A 14,072-nucleotide genomic window follows, 5' to 3' on the forward strand; every position below is an offset into this window, starting at 1 on the left:
ATACATGTCTTTGTTCTGAAAGATGGACTTAATGCCTACTTTAATGCTTTATGCCAGATACTTTTTTTTTTGCAGTTGGACTGTTTATTCAGGTGATATATCTCAGGAAGAGAGAACCTATAACAAATCTCAATGTATGGTTGTGACCCTGAAATTGTTGGCTGTTAAAAACAAATAAAACCAAGAAGCACATGTACTTGGCACTTCTTTTTTCTCTATGCTAGATAACTTTTATATCTTAAAAATTAAATCCCTAATTCTCTTTCTTATCTTTGATTTTTTTAAGACTTGAATTTTTAAATGTTAGGCCTAAAAATTGTGGTTATTAAAATATGCCAATAATTCAACTCCTTTATCTTCGAGAATGAACCCCCTACCAAAGAGCAACTTACACATTTTTACCCTCTCTTAAATCTCAAGCAAGCTTATTATGAAATATTTACATTAAACAACAAAAAAAGGAAGGTTTTTAAACAGTAATTTTACTATTCTTTTGGAAAATTTTAGTGTATTTAGTAACTCTTGAAGGCCAAATTAGAACTCAAAATTTACTTTTGCTAAATCCACTTAAGACATTAGTAGTGCTAACTTTTTAATGTTCTGACATCTAAAATTTTGTGGCAATAGTTACCTGTGTCTTTGTCCTTGGCTTTATATACTTGGCCATAGGTTCCCTCTCCAATAATCCCAATAATGTCAAACTTGTCCACACAGCGCTTCCCCCAGTCACTTTCTGTTTGTCTTCTTTCTCCATAACGAGGACAACAAATTCTAAAAAAGGCAAAACAAAAATAAAAAAAGTATTTTTAAAAATTAAGTCTTTTCAAAGAAAACAATTCTTTTATGATGATATTCTGACTCTTGACTTTTATGAATTTCTTTATTTAAAAGATAGGAATTAAGTGATATGAAATAAATAGTTTAAATAGTCTCTCATAATGACTAAAACAGATTTTTTACTTCAGAAAGACATAAGACCAAATAATAGATATGGTGCTTACTTTCTGAACTCTCTTCAGTATTGGCTTTCTCCACTACAGAACAGGAAAATAATCATGACATCATAGGCTTATCATAAACATAAATTATGAAACTTTGGCAATGATATATGCTCAATAAATAGTAACTATTTTTATTGAGAAGAACGCTAACAACCAGATCAAACCCAGATTCTACTATGTTTATGGGACAGCAATTTATGTGATTAAGCGGGGGGGGGGAATCCCATTTTATTATAAAAATTTTTTTTTAATCTATTAATTTTCCATTCATGTGTACATGGTTGATTCACCCTGAATAAAAGGGCTTTTTTTTTTGTCTTCAGTACTCTAAATATTCTGAACTCAAAATACAGATCGTTTGTGGTATATTTGGATTCGGAAATTATTGCTTTTCTAAAAAACACAACTAGGTATCTGTGGGTACTGATGAATGGGTCTCCTAAGAAGGCTTTTATCCATTAAAATAAAAGAAACATATCAGGTCCAATCTTTTAAGAAGCTACTGGTGTGGGTTGCAGAAGAAAGTGTGAGATTTAAGCCCAAAGGTTCGTTAGTGTAATAAAAGGTGTAATTAAGGATAAGTTCCTTCAAAAACTCACTTTGGTCTTTTTTTATACGGTTGCTGAGGTGGTGTTATTGCCTTTGGTTCTGGAGAGTCTGGGGGTGATGGATCCCCACCAGGGAGCTCTGGAGGGAGAGGGAGGTCCATGAGTAAGTGACGAGTCCTTTGTTCCTTCTCTTTCTTTACAGGTTTTGAAGGTAGAGTTTCTTTTGGACTAAACAACAGACAGGAAGAGAAGAAAAAGATTACAATTACTTAAAGGATATGCAAATAAAACTTTCAAAGGTTTAATGTCTGGCTATTAAAAGATTACAAAGATTTCACATTTAAGGAGAAAAACCCTGTAATACAAGGTAAGAAAATGGAGCTTATCAAAGGTAAACACACTTGGATTTTACAAAATCTATAGTATTCTAAAGAAAAAATAAAAACTTTGGATTACTTGTAAGTCCTTTAACAAACCCTCCTTTTAATGTCTTTCCTAAGATTCTGTTGAGATTTTTACTGAGACAAAATAATCACCTAAAATTCGCAAAATACCACTGCAACTCATGGAGTCACCAAACCTACCCTATATTTTAACCAACAAATATTTATATAACTGAATGAGAACTCAACAGTATAACACTACTATATTACTAAAGATGTGGCGAGAACTTGGAAAAAGGAAATAGTATTTACAGTGTTTTGTAAGAAAACAGCTGGAGATCAAAATTAGTGAAAAATATACTGATTTGGAAACAAAAGGCAACCATATCTGAACAGCCAAAATGGATAAATAACCCTCAAACTAAAATCTCAAAGTCCAAGCAACTATCTCAAAACCATTAAAGTAGCTGGTAGCAGAAGCTCTCTCATGATAACAAATTATAGTAGCTGAGGATTGTGGAGGAGAATGGCTTTTCTGGAATAGATTAGAAAGGTCAATTTTCAGATCCAATTTTTTAACTATCTCAATTTATTTATAAGTAAAGAAAGGATTCTGTGCCATGCGTGTCCTCAGAAAAGAGAGTATAGCATACTAATTCATGACTACAGCATACTAATTCATGCCTACGAATAAAATCATGCTAGATAGTAAGCCTTTTCTATTCCATCACAGTATCAGAAGGTTGAAAAGGATTTGAGAATTCTAACCATAGTAGGAGCCTCCTCCACTTTTTTAAAAAAATTATTTATTATTATTATTATTTATGCCTACAGCACCTGGTCTTCCTAGGTGGTCTCTCATTCAAGTACTAACCAGGCCCAACCCTGCTTAGCTTCCGAGATCAGACATCAGGCTTGTTCAGGGTGACATGGCCGTAGACCATTCCTCCACTTTTTTGACAAGTGGTTATAAAAACAGTTTTTTTCCTCTTAAAGCAGAATGTGACCTGGGCACTACATTTCCATTCACAAAACTTGCTCTGAGTTTCTAACAGCTTTACAACATGCCTAGGTAGGCTTATAATTTTGCTACTTTAAATGATACTTTTCTTTGGAAAACAAGCCTTATGGATAGTTACTCCCATCAAGTTGGTTCAGTTTAACATACTAATTCCTAGAGACCTGGTATATGCAGTTGATAACTAGAGGGAATGGGAAGCTTAAAAAATAGATCCCAGAAGATGAAACATATTTTTCCATGAATATGTCCATTGAATCCTAAATAACAAATTTATCTCTTGTAATGTATCTTTTTGAGCCATACATACTGCTGCCCTTGGTGTGTGAAATAATCTCAAAAGCTACTATTTCCTATCAATTTTCATCATTTTAATCTCTTGTATATCAGACAGAATAGAATCTAGATTAGTTTGTACCATATCAACCAGAAATGGAGTACAAAATGATCATCTGAAACTCTGTTAAATCACTGATAGAGATGAACATATAACATTATTATAATTTGCACCATGATTTTTCTACCCTGAGAACAAAGCCAATTACCAGAAAACTCTTGAGTCCAGGGTACAATTTTTTTTTTTTTAATTTCTCCAATTTTTAAGATATTCAGGAATGAAAATTCCTCATTTCTCAACTACTAATGTTAGAATATTCTTTATAAATTTAAATTCCTCATGATTTGGAAATACATTACTTCTTGGTTCTGCTTCACTGGAATTGAAGTATCTGAATTCTCTCACCATTACTTCATATAAGTTCAGTTTATGTTTTATATTTAGGTTTTGTTTTCCCCAAAGTTTACTTTATGGGTTCAAATATAATTTGTTACTGTGAAAATGTACATTGCTTCTGAAAAAAAAAAAATCACATTATTAGCATGTTTATTTCAAGAAAGAATGAGTATTTGATAGGATGTGTACGTCCTACCAATTCAGGGCACACACGTTGAATACAGGTCAAATCCTATTTCGACAAATCCCAATGTACCAAACACCTTGGAATAATGATGGCCGGTAAAACTGCAATGCTTAACAATATCATGGTCTTCAGCCTTTAGTGTAGGGTACTCAGTAAAATATAGTTCCATATAGAGCTGAGGATATATGGATGCTGAGAGGGTCTAACATAGGGAAGCAGACAATGAACATCTAAGTCATTACTTAAAGATTCATTAACAGGAAGTGCTGATCCACCTTAAATCAGTATTGTTCCACATTTATACCTGTAGACAAATCACATAAGATGTGTAGGTTGCATAATGCTCATGTATAACAATTTTTTAAAAGTTGCCAGTCCTGGCAACTTTTAAAAGTCCTGGAGAGGACTTGCCAAAATTTTAATATCTAGTTAATCTCTTGAAATTTATGATGGGATTTAATCTGTAGGTATGATATAAACACCTCCAATAAGTTCTTATTATTAAAAAAGTATATTAAGAAAGTATATGAATTTACATATGAACTATTTAAAGAAAATTTCTTCATAACTAAAAAAAATCAACGGTATAAACTGATAAATATGACCATTTATCCTTTTCCCCTTAAAGCAGGTTGTTTAAAAAGTAATTTATTTTTACAAACTTCAATTAAAAATGAGCTGAATACATTAAATGAGAACCAAGCATTCTATCAATAAAATCCTAACTCAAATTTGAATGCTCCCACAGATCCTTCCTTTTCTATAAGAGCTCCATACGTTATATAAACAGCCTTTAAGAATAATGTAGTCTCATCTATGGCTGTGCTACCCTGAACAAGCCCGATCCGTCTAATCTTGGAAGTTAAGCAGGGTCGGGCCTGGTTAGTACTTGGATGGGAGACCACTTAGGAAGACCAGGTGCTGTAGGTATAAAAAAATAAGGAACTGTAAGCTGACAAAGTCCTTGCAATCTGTGAGGTCAACCTAGAGCTGTCTCGCCTCAAAAAAAAAAGAAAAAAAAAAAATAGCATAGGCTCTACAGAAGTCTGATAAACTCCAAATGAACCAGGCTATCGAAAAAGAGAGCGATGAGAGATTTTAAAAACTGTATGTGGTTAAATGGAATTTTCAAGAGTAGATGATCTTTTTAAAAGCAGGACAGCCTCATGAAGAGCTATGTACTACAGTTGTATTATGTTATACTATACTGAGGTGGGTGTTTGGAAGCCTTTGTTTCTTGAAACCAAAATTTGTAGACCATGAATCAAAAAGGCTTTTGCAATACCATTTGTTAAATTCACTCCTGCATTTATTACCTTGTTAACAAACTCCTGCCCAATCTATGTTTGAAAGAAACATTTCATTCTTTTTCCAAAAGGATTTTAATTAAAAGACAACAAATCTAACAAAAGCTTTGTCATCCATGTGCTAATTGATTTCTTAACTACACGCCCAATATCATTTCACACAAGCCCTGACTCTGGCTCCTTCAGCAGTTTTTCTTATTCAAATAACCAATATTTATGATTGCATTCTGAGTTCTATATTTAAATCACTGCAGACAACAAAAAGACATATAGGTCATTCTCAACATTTAAGCTGCTGTAATTTCAATGTGAGAAAGTAAAAGTATAGAGGAATATAAGTGAGTTCCATATGCAACTTTTAGATTTCTCTGACAAGTTTTCTTACATAAAAATTATTTTTCATGGGACATATAGGTGCAGTTAGTACAAAGACAGAGTGGCACATATATGACAAAAACAAAAAACCATCTTGAAGTCAAAATTAATATATAGTGAAAAAATAAAATTGATAGTGGAAGAAATCTTCATTTCCATTTTTCTACCTTTAATAATTTACCGATATTATGTGGAAAAATGATGATAATCATACATTCAAAAATATACATTGGGTCTACGGCCATGCCACCCTGAACATGCCCAACCTCGTCTGAACTTGGAAGCTAAGCAGGGTCGGGCCTAGTTAGTACTTGGATAGGAGACCACCTAGGAAGACTAGGTGCTATAGGCGTTAAAAAAAAAACAACATTGGACTATGAAATTAAATAGTTATACTTTCAGAATCAGAATTGAGCAAAAATAGTTTTGCTCACTTCATTCTCTCTCACATCTAATCTTAAAAGATAGCAACACATACTCAAAAAAGCACTAAATGGTCTTACTTTACCTTTCATCCCCAATCTGAAAGACAGAAATCCCAAAGTCAAAATCATTCTACCTCTGAAAATCTGCACTCTACACTGACTAGGTAAGGTTAGGTTCAATAGTTATTTGGTTAGCTAAGTAAACATTTCAAAATGAAAATTCTTAGCCACACTGATATTGTTCCAGCCATTATATAAACTAATATTTAAATGAGGTTCTTATGGCTGAATAATGAATGGCCTCGGGTCCTTTGGGATATGCTCAACTATTTCCTTTTCCAATAAAAACACGAAGCTTCTATCTGTATTTTGTGTACCTCAAACAATTTTTTCTACATAAAATCAGATTGTTCTTTTCCTTTGTAGTTCTCAGAATGTGGCAGATTCATTAATACCTATTAATATTAGAAATAGCATGTGGAATTTTTCTTTAAAATCAGATTTCCCACTATGAATAGTAATGGAGCTATTCTTTTAAATAGTCTTTTTTTTTTCCCCCACTTATTGTACTTGCACCTTCTAAAAAGGCACAGAGGGTAGTCTGGAAAAATATAGACCTAAAGGGCTGAAATGTATCACTGTTCAAACTACCTGTCACTTGGAAAGTAATGGAGAGTTGGGAAGTGGGATGCAAGATCAGCACTTATTTTTGTGCTTACAAAGAAAGTTCACTGTAATGAATGAAACTCATATCCTAGAGAACAAGACAGGATCTCAGTAGACTAAAACTAACACAAATGCTGTCATGATGTATGTCACTGCTAAATCATGTTTGGTTGGTGGTACTTGCCTCGCTAGTCTTACCAAGAAATTAAATAAATATATTTCCTAATGCCTTCCATAAAATCAGGTTCATGTTTCATACTCACTTCAGTTCTCAATACTCAGAGGACTCATTAAAATTAGAGCTTTCCCATTACCCCATTGTGAACTTATATTCTAATTAGCAAAGATTCCACACATTGTTCTTTTGCTTCTTATAAGATAATTCATTTTTTAAAGCAGCACTTTTCGAAATAAACCTGGTTTATTTTTCTCCTGGGTCAGGAGTAAAAAAAAAAAAAAAAAAGCTATAAAAAACATTTAAAAACCCACTGAGAATATTTAATGTTATCATTATTAATACTGTTATCAACATTATATGATTAAATCAACAGTAAGGGTTTTTTAGGAGTGATGAAGATATGGTTATATAGGAAATGTTCTTATTGTTAGGGAAGACATGCTAAAGTATTCATAAAGTGTTAGATATCTATAGTTAGAGCAAATGTGGCAAAAAGTTAACAATTGGTGAATCTATGTGAAGAGTATAAGGGTGTTAATTGCATCTCTCTTTTAATTTTTCTACGGCTATTAAAAATTTCAACGTAACAATTTAGAGAGAAAAACCTATGGATTTTTTAAACTATGAATGAAAATTAACCTTATCAATAAATAAATATGAGAAAAAGTTACTAGGCCTCAAACTGTAATTCTCTCTTCCTAAGTAATAATGTCATAAATATAGACTTTTCCATGAAAACCAAACATTAAATGCATTTCCTATTCATAAAAGTATTCTAAATAGCCATGCATTACAGCAGTTTTGACCAAATTTGAGAACAAAAAATGCATTACACTTAGATCAAGAGGGTTAAGTTTTCTCAGTTCATTATAGGACTTACCTATCTATGTCATCATCTCCAAGTAATAAGGGTGGGAGAGGCAGAGGAGGCAACGTTGACGTTTTTAGGTGTGGAATAGCAGCTGTTACAGATACTTGAGTCTTCACAGAAACCTGTACAGGGGGCTGAGAATTTGCCTGAGAGGACAAAGTAGATGTCCTTGGATGAGTAGAAGGGGGTAAAGTTGAAGTACTGGAAGCAGGAGCCTGACTAAATGCTGGCTGGGGAGGAGGCAGAGGTGGTTGCTGTGGAATAGCTGGTAGTGGAGGCAGAGGTGGCAAAGGGGGTGTCTGAGGTGGAGGGGTAGTAGTTGGTAATGGAGGTGGAGAAGACGTAACTGTGGGGAGAGGTGGAGGGGTTTCCTTTTCTGATGTCTCTGTCTCTTTTGGAGTAACAATCTCCTCCTTCAATGCTACGGGTTTGGAGTCTCTTGTTCCCTGTGCTTTCAAATCTTTAAGAACAGGATGCTTCTCAGAGTTCTCATCCAACTTTAGTTTCCCTGTATCTAAAGAATTTTTGGCTTCTGTGTGTAGATGTGTTATATTCACCAGTTCAGTATCTGGGGCAGATTTTTCCAATTTTATATTTCTGGGTAACTTTTTAGACTCCAAACCTGAATCCTTAGCCTCTACTGAACTGTTCTCTTTTCTAGGCAAAAATATAGGTGAACCCTTGGATTCCTTTCCATCCATTTTTGCTGCAGCAGCAGCAGCTGCTCTTTCCTTCTTTTTCCTACTGAGTTCAGCTCCCAAGCTGGAGTTCAGTGGAAGCCTGACAGGTGAGATACTGGAATGTCGACTGCGTGACCCAGATCTCTTCTTTTTACTATGAGAAGATGAGTGTCTTGAATATGCGGGACTTCTACTTCTAGACTTCATGGATTTCCTAATGGAAAGACAAAAAAGCAGTTTAAAATAGATAAGCTATAGCAATATAAAGGAAAATATATCAGTTAAATTATGGAGAACTGTAACTTATAAAACCCATTTTGAGTAATTTAGTAATCTTAAAAATAAATTAGGTATCTAATAATAATAATAAAATAATAAATCAATATTGGTTCATTAATTATAACAAATGTACCATACTAATGTAAGATGTTAATAACATGGAAACTAGGTGTCAAGATATGTAAGAGCTCTTTGTACTATCGTCACAATTATTTTGTAAATCTAAAACTATTCTAAAAATTAGTTTATTTAAATAATAGATTAGAACTAAATCCTGCATGACAACAGATTTCAATAATATAACACTAAAAATTATTCAACTGAAGGAAGACAGATCGATATTTTTCCCTCCATGTTGGAAAATATCCATATTCACAATGTTTACTTTTAGAATTTTGGTTTAAATTTCTGATAAAGTGAAAACATGATTAAAAAAAAAAGCCACATTTTATACTACAGGTAGGGTATATAAATCTGGAAATTAAAAGTAACTAGCAGGCTTCGCCAAAATCTAATTTTTTTAACTAGAGAGCTATTTAACTGACAAATCCCAAGAAAAAATTTTGTTCCTTGTATCCTTAGTTTATAATTAAGTTGTGCATATACTAAACAAACCCCCAAGAAACAAGAGTTAGGATTTACAAAATAGATAAACTGGAGAAAGTGTCTTACCAAAATAATTAGAAATTCTGAAAACAATAATGGCTTCTGGTACTTTCAAATATAAAATGATTTCCAATCGACTTTTTAGGAACTCGTAAAGCAAAGTATTATTGCATGTTCAATTTATTTTCTTCATTATTAGGAAGGATTGGGAAGTAAACTCTTAGAATCTATGAGGCAGATTATTCTAAATTGAAACTCAACCCTAATTACTTTTTTTGTTTGTTTTTTAAATAAAGCCTAATATGTTTAGGCTTCAAGGTGAGGAAGAAAAAATTAGCACAAAAAATGTGATTGGACAAAACATTTACCCAGTATTCTAAAACAAATTGCTCCCATTCCAGATCTTCAATATCTCCCTTTATCTTTAATCATTTGTAAGATTGACATAAATCAAAAGGTTTCAAAAAAATAGCATATATGTGTAGGGGAAACAACTCACATGATGTTAGCCATGGTGTTCTTATATCTATACTGCTTTTTGGAAGTTTGCTCCAAAAAGTTAGTTGAAATATGTCACTACTGGAATCAAAGTACTCAAAACAACAATAACAACATATATACGAACATGAGGATATAACTATGGAAAGTAGTTAATGGATTTACCAAATATCCACTTACTCTTAAGAAAACTAATACTTCTCTTATAAACAACTGGCTGAAACAAGTTTTCTCTGATTGAATTATGGCTGGGATAAAGCTAACATCTCTATCCCAGGAAAAACTTCTAAAATCCCAAACACTAAGTAAAGTCACAGATAATGCTCTACAAACCATTGTTTCTTTAATCTTTCAGCATGACTAAATCTTCCTAATGCATTCTGCTAAAAATCCCTTAACTCCTCAACAGAAGCCTACCGTTAACAGGACATTTGGATGGCCAAATACTTATAGCATTTTTATGATACAAACACTGTATTTGAGGTCCAGATCCACTCTTCAAAGTAAAAAAAAAGGAGGGGGGGAAACAAATAGGTAAATGCTGGCAATAAAAAATGTGTCTTCAAAAACAAAACATATTTTTCCCCTGAATTAAGTTAGGTTCCATCCATTTGAAATGAAATTGTTACTATTATTCACAATTAATTTGGTAAATGCAAGGACCCTGATTTTCTGCTAAAGCATTTTCAATCTTTTAAAATGACGTTGCCTGTTTAATTATCTCCCAAGGAAAAAACACAGAATACCATGGAAGGACTCTGCATGTTCCTCTACTCTAAGAAATTTTTGTACTTACTGTTTGGAATTCCAACCAATGAGGAAAAATATGTAATGCACACACACAAACATATATGATGCTCTATAAGCCCACCAAAAATGTGTTATGTGACTCCAGAATTATTATGTAGTTTATATTTGCATTCTATACTGGAGACATACGGAAACAGTGTGTGTCTCCAATTCTTTCTTGATTTATTTTTATCATTTCTGCACTAGTTCTAATTAAGTGAGTAGAGGAAAAGAGAACTTGAGATATGAATCCAAAAGGAATCAATGCAAAGCCAAAGTTCTTACTGCAACTCATTTTAGTGTTTTAGCCTCAATGCACTTCTGTATTCCCAAACCCCACAATAAAAATTCTCAGAACAGGCTTATTAAACTATTCCCTTAAAAAAACAAAAATTCTGAGAATATTTCTTAGGGTTCCTTAAAAAACTAAGCAACTTTACAAATGGTACACTTAAGACTTACTCATTTCACTGCATATAAATTTTATTACCCCTCATTAGCTAGTGAACTCTAATTAATGGTACACATGCTAAAGTGTTTATAGTGATGTATACTGATGTCAGCAACTTATCTGAAATGAATCAAAAGATGGATTGATGCAGATATATAAAATACATAGCAAATATTAATTGTAGAATGTAAGTAGTACATGTATGACTCCTTGCTACAATTCTTCAACTTTTCTGCATTTGAAAAATTACAATAAAATGAGGAGGGAAAGACTAAGGAACTTCAGACCCTGACAGCTAGGAACTCTGCAGTTGGATCAATTTGAACTGGTTTATGAAAAATTATAACTTTGTCAGCAAAAATTACTCACACTGCCATATAAAAGATATGCATGGATTTTTTTCAAATTAGAATAATTTCTCTACTAGTATTCAACATTTTCCTTACTCATAAATAGAATTTACTGACTGGCTCCAGGTACCACAGGCCCTATGCTATGCACTTTATATTTACTAATTTAATCCTCACAACAACTCTAGAAGTAGGTAGTTATTATTTCCATTTTACCCATGAAAAAACTCAGGCATTGAGAAATTCAATTATAGGATTCCACTCAAGTATAACTCCAAAGCTCATGTTCTGCTTTTGTAGACAAAGGTGAGTCTATAAAGAGGAAGATACAGGAACAAGAACACAGTTTTTGGTAGATAATTCACTCCAACAATTAAATTTCAAAGGAACATGCCTTTCTTGAAAAAATAACATAGTAAATGCACTATCACCATTTTTTTAGAGAAAGATTCTGAATATTGCAAGTGGTCAAGGTGACGTTGTAAAGAAAATCGAATTATCCTTGGAACTAATTTCTGCTAGGCTCTATCATGAAAAGGAAAAAAGACTAGTCAGCTGAATGTCCACTAGAAACAACAGTGAAAAGACAAGAGTCTTTTGTAAGCTATCAAAACATCGTCGATTAGGAAATAAATAATAGGTTTGGAGACTCAGTGGACAGCACAAATGACAGATGACCTAGGCAAATAGCCTCAAGATAATACAAATGAAAACCTGCAATTTCTTATATCTTCAATCAAGTCCAATGAGGTCAAAAGCACTAATATCAATGTTACGTAAAAATATTAAGACAAGGCAATAGAAATAGCTAGATAAGCTCGGGAAACCAGTAGCTCTGCACTCAACAAGCAGAAGCCTATGATTTTTCTCACACAGTTTACAGCTGATGATCCCACCACTGGAAGTACCTACCTTTAGCAGCTTTAGGCATGTAACTCTCCTTTTCAAATTCTGGGTTAAGAAACCAGATTCACTTACTTGAATGACTGGGAACTTCGAGAAAACATGACTTATTGCCAGTTCCTCATAACCCACTCTAAGAAAGGACTGTTAAGACAAATAGCTCACCTGGGGAGTGGACTCCGACTCAGAGACCGTTTGCTTGTGAAAGGACTGCTGGACCGCCTTCGACCATAGGGACTGGGTGATCTCCCACTGTAAGAGCCACTCCTTTCATAGCTGGACGACCGTCTCCTGCTATAAGGACTAACAGACCTCTGTCGTCTACCGTAGGGGCTGGGTGACCGGGTGCTGGACTGGTAGGCCGAAGGCTCCTTGTAAGGTGGACTAATTGACTGCCTTCTTGAGGTACTTCCAGGACTCTTCTTATAGGAGTCATAATTGCTGGAGGTGTGAGATCTTGGGGGACTAAGGTCATAATCTTGGCCGTAAGAAGCTCCTGAGGGGCTATCATCTTGCTTGGGGCTGTCAGACCATTTCCTGTGGGGACTCCTGGATCTCCGTTTGGGGCTGTCCACTGTTTTGTAACTTTTGGGTGTTTCCCTTTTCCGATGACTTTTACTCCGGTCTTTGTGGCCAGACTTCACCTCACGTTCTTTTCGGGCTTTCTCTTTGTGGAGTTTGGATGACCTGGATTCCTTGTTGCTACTGCTTTTGGAGATCTGTGCCTTTCCATAGTCATCATTCTCCTCATTTGAACGCTTTGAACTTCCTGACATCCGGTCCTTCATCGATCCCGACTTGGTGGAAACTTCCTGGTTTTTTTCTTTTTCTGTCTGTTTAGTTTTTAGTAAGTCCCGGGAACGTCTGTGCTGGTGGTGACGATGTTTGTGGAGACGGTCACTCCGATCAGTTCCACGACGTTCATCATTCTCCCTCCTGTCTAGTTTGAAGGCCATGTCGTCAGAGAAGGTATCTGAATCAGAGCTGATGTCATCATACTCCACCAAAGGTTTGATAATTGTACCCAAAGGTGCTGCTTCAGGGGTCACCAATCCCATGTCTTTGGAGTGCTTGGACTTGTGCCGTTTGTGCTTCGACACCAAGCGGTGACGCTCTCTGCTGTTGGAGCTGCCACCTCCAGACGACGGCTGCAAAGTTCCAGAAGCTCCTCCACTCCCATCCTTCTTGCCCCCATGTCTCTCTGGATTGGGCATTCCCTTTCCCCTGGCCTCAAAAAGGGGAAAAAGTTCCCCAGCACTCCAAAAAGTAACCCCCACCCTCCCCCCCAACCCCGACCCCACGCCTACCAAAGTGCCTCTAGAAGGGGGTGGGGAGGGAAGGAACTGTAGCGAAGGCTCCTCCCTCCCGATTCCTCAGCACCCTCCTACATGAGGTAGGGGGTGAGGGAGCCAGGGAAGAAATGAAGAGTTCCTCAGCAGTGGAGTTGCGAGACAACGGGCAGCTGCTTAAGTCTGTTTGCCCTCGTAACCCCCGCCGAGCCAATCCTCAGGCCCGGGGGCCGGGTAGGTCGAGGAAGTAGGAAACCGACGGCCCAGGGCTGTGGGGCCGACTCCGGCTCTGGGGCCCTGTGAGGACTGCGCGGGCCCTTTCCCTACCCGGTAGCCCGGCTCAGGCGGCTTCCTGTCGCTGGGGTTCCGCGGCCTAGGTGCCTCACACCCCCTTTGTCTCTTGTTCCTGAGGGAGCCCCTTTTCTTGCCTCCGCCGCACCTCAACACCTCACACGCTCGCTCCCTCACACAGACTCACAGTCACACACTAGGTTAAACCGAAACGGCACCTGGGGGAGGGGGGAGGGGGACAATC

General features: G+C 35.8%; 1 protein-coding gene and 3 pseudogenes across 3 annotated transcripts in view; 2 read left to right on the top strand and 2 right to left on the bottom strand.

The window, feature by feature from the left end:
• CDK12 (cyclin dependent kinase 12) overlaps nucleotides 1-14,068 on the bottom strand; it is a 57,720-nt gene extending 43,652 nt beyond the window's left edge. For 2 of the 3 annotated variants that reach the window (XR_897292.2, XM_011384292.2), the window contains exons 1-4: nucleotides 12,414-13,462; nucleotides 7,702-8,586; nucleotides 1,601-1,777; nucleotides 632-771 (exon numbers count right to left, since the gene is read on the bottom strand). Coding sequence is in view for 2 of the 3 variants with exons in the window: in XM_011384292.2 (XP_011382594.1) it covers nucleotides 632-771; nucleotides 1,601-1,777; nucleotides 7,702-8,586; nucleotides 12,414-13,462 (2,251 nt within the window). In the remaining variant the exon portion in view is untranslated. Of the gene's footprint in view, nucleotides 1-631; nucleotides 772-1,600; nucleotides 1,778-7,701; nucleotides 8,587-12,413 lie in introns of all 3 variants that reach the window. The other variant, XM_011384291.2, reaches the window with a different exon arrangement.
• LOC111733476 lies at nucleotides 2,758-2,873 on the bottom strand (annotated as a pseudogene).
• On the top strand, nucleotides 4,683-4,800 carry LOC111733469 (annotated as a pseudogene).
• Nucleotides 5,786-5,904, top strand: LOC111733488 (annotated as a pseudogene).
• Nucleotides 14,069-14,072: the final 4 nt, after the last annotated feature.

This window comes from Pteropus vampyrus, unplaced genomic scaffold (assembly GCF_000151845.1).
Source record: "Pteropus vampyrus isolate Shadow unplaced genomic scaffold, Pvam_2.0 Scaffold570, whole genome shotgun sequence".
Lineage (NCBI taxonomy): Eukaryota > Metazoa > Chordata > Mammalia > Chiroptera > Pteropodidae > Pteropus > Pteropus vampyrus.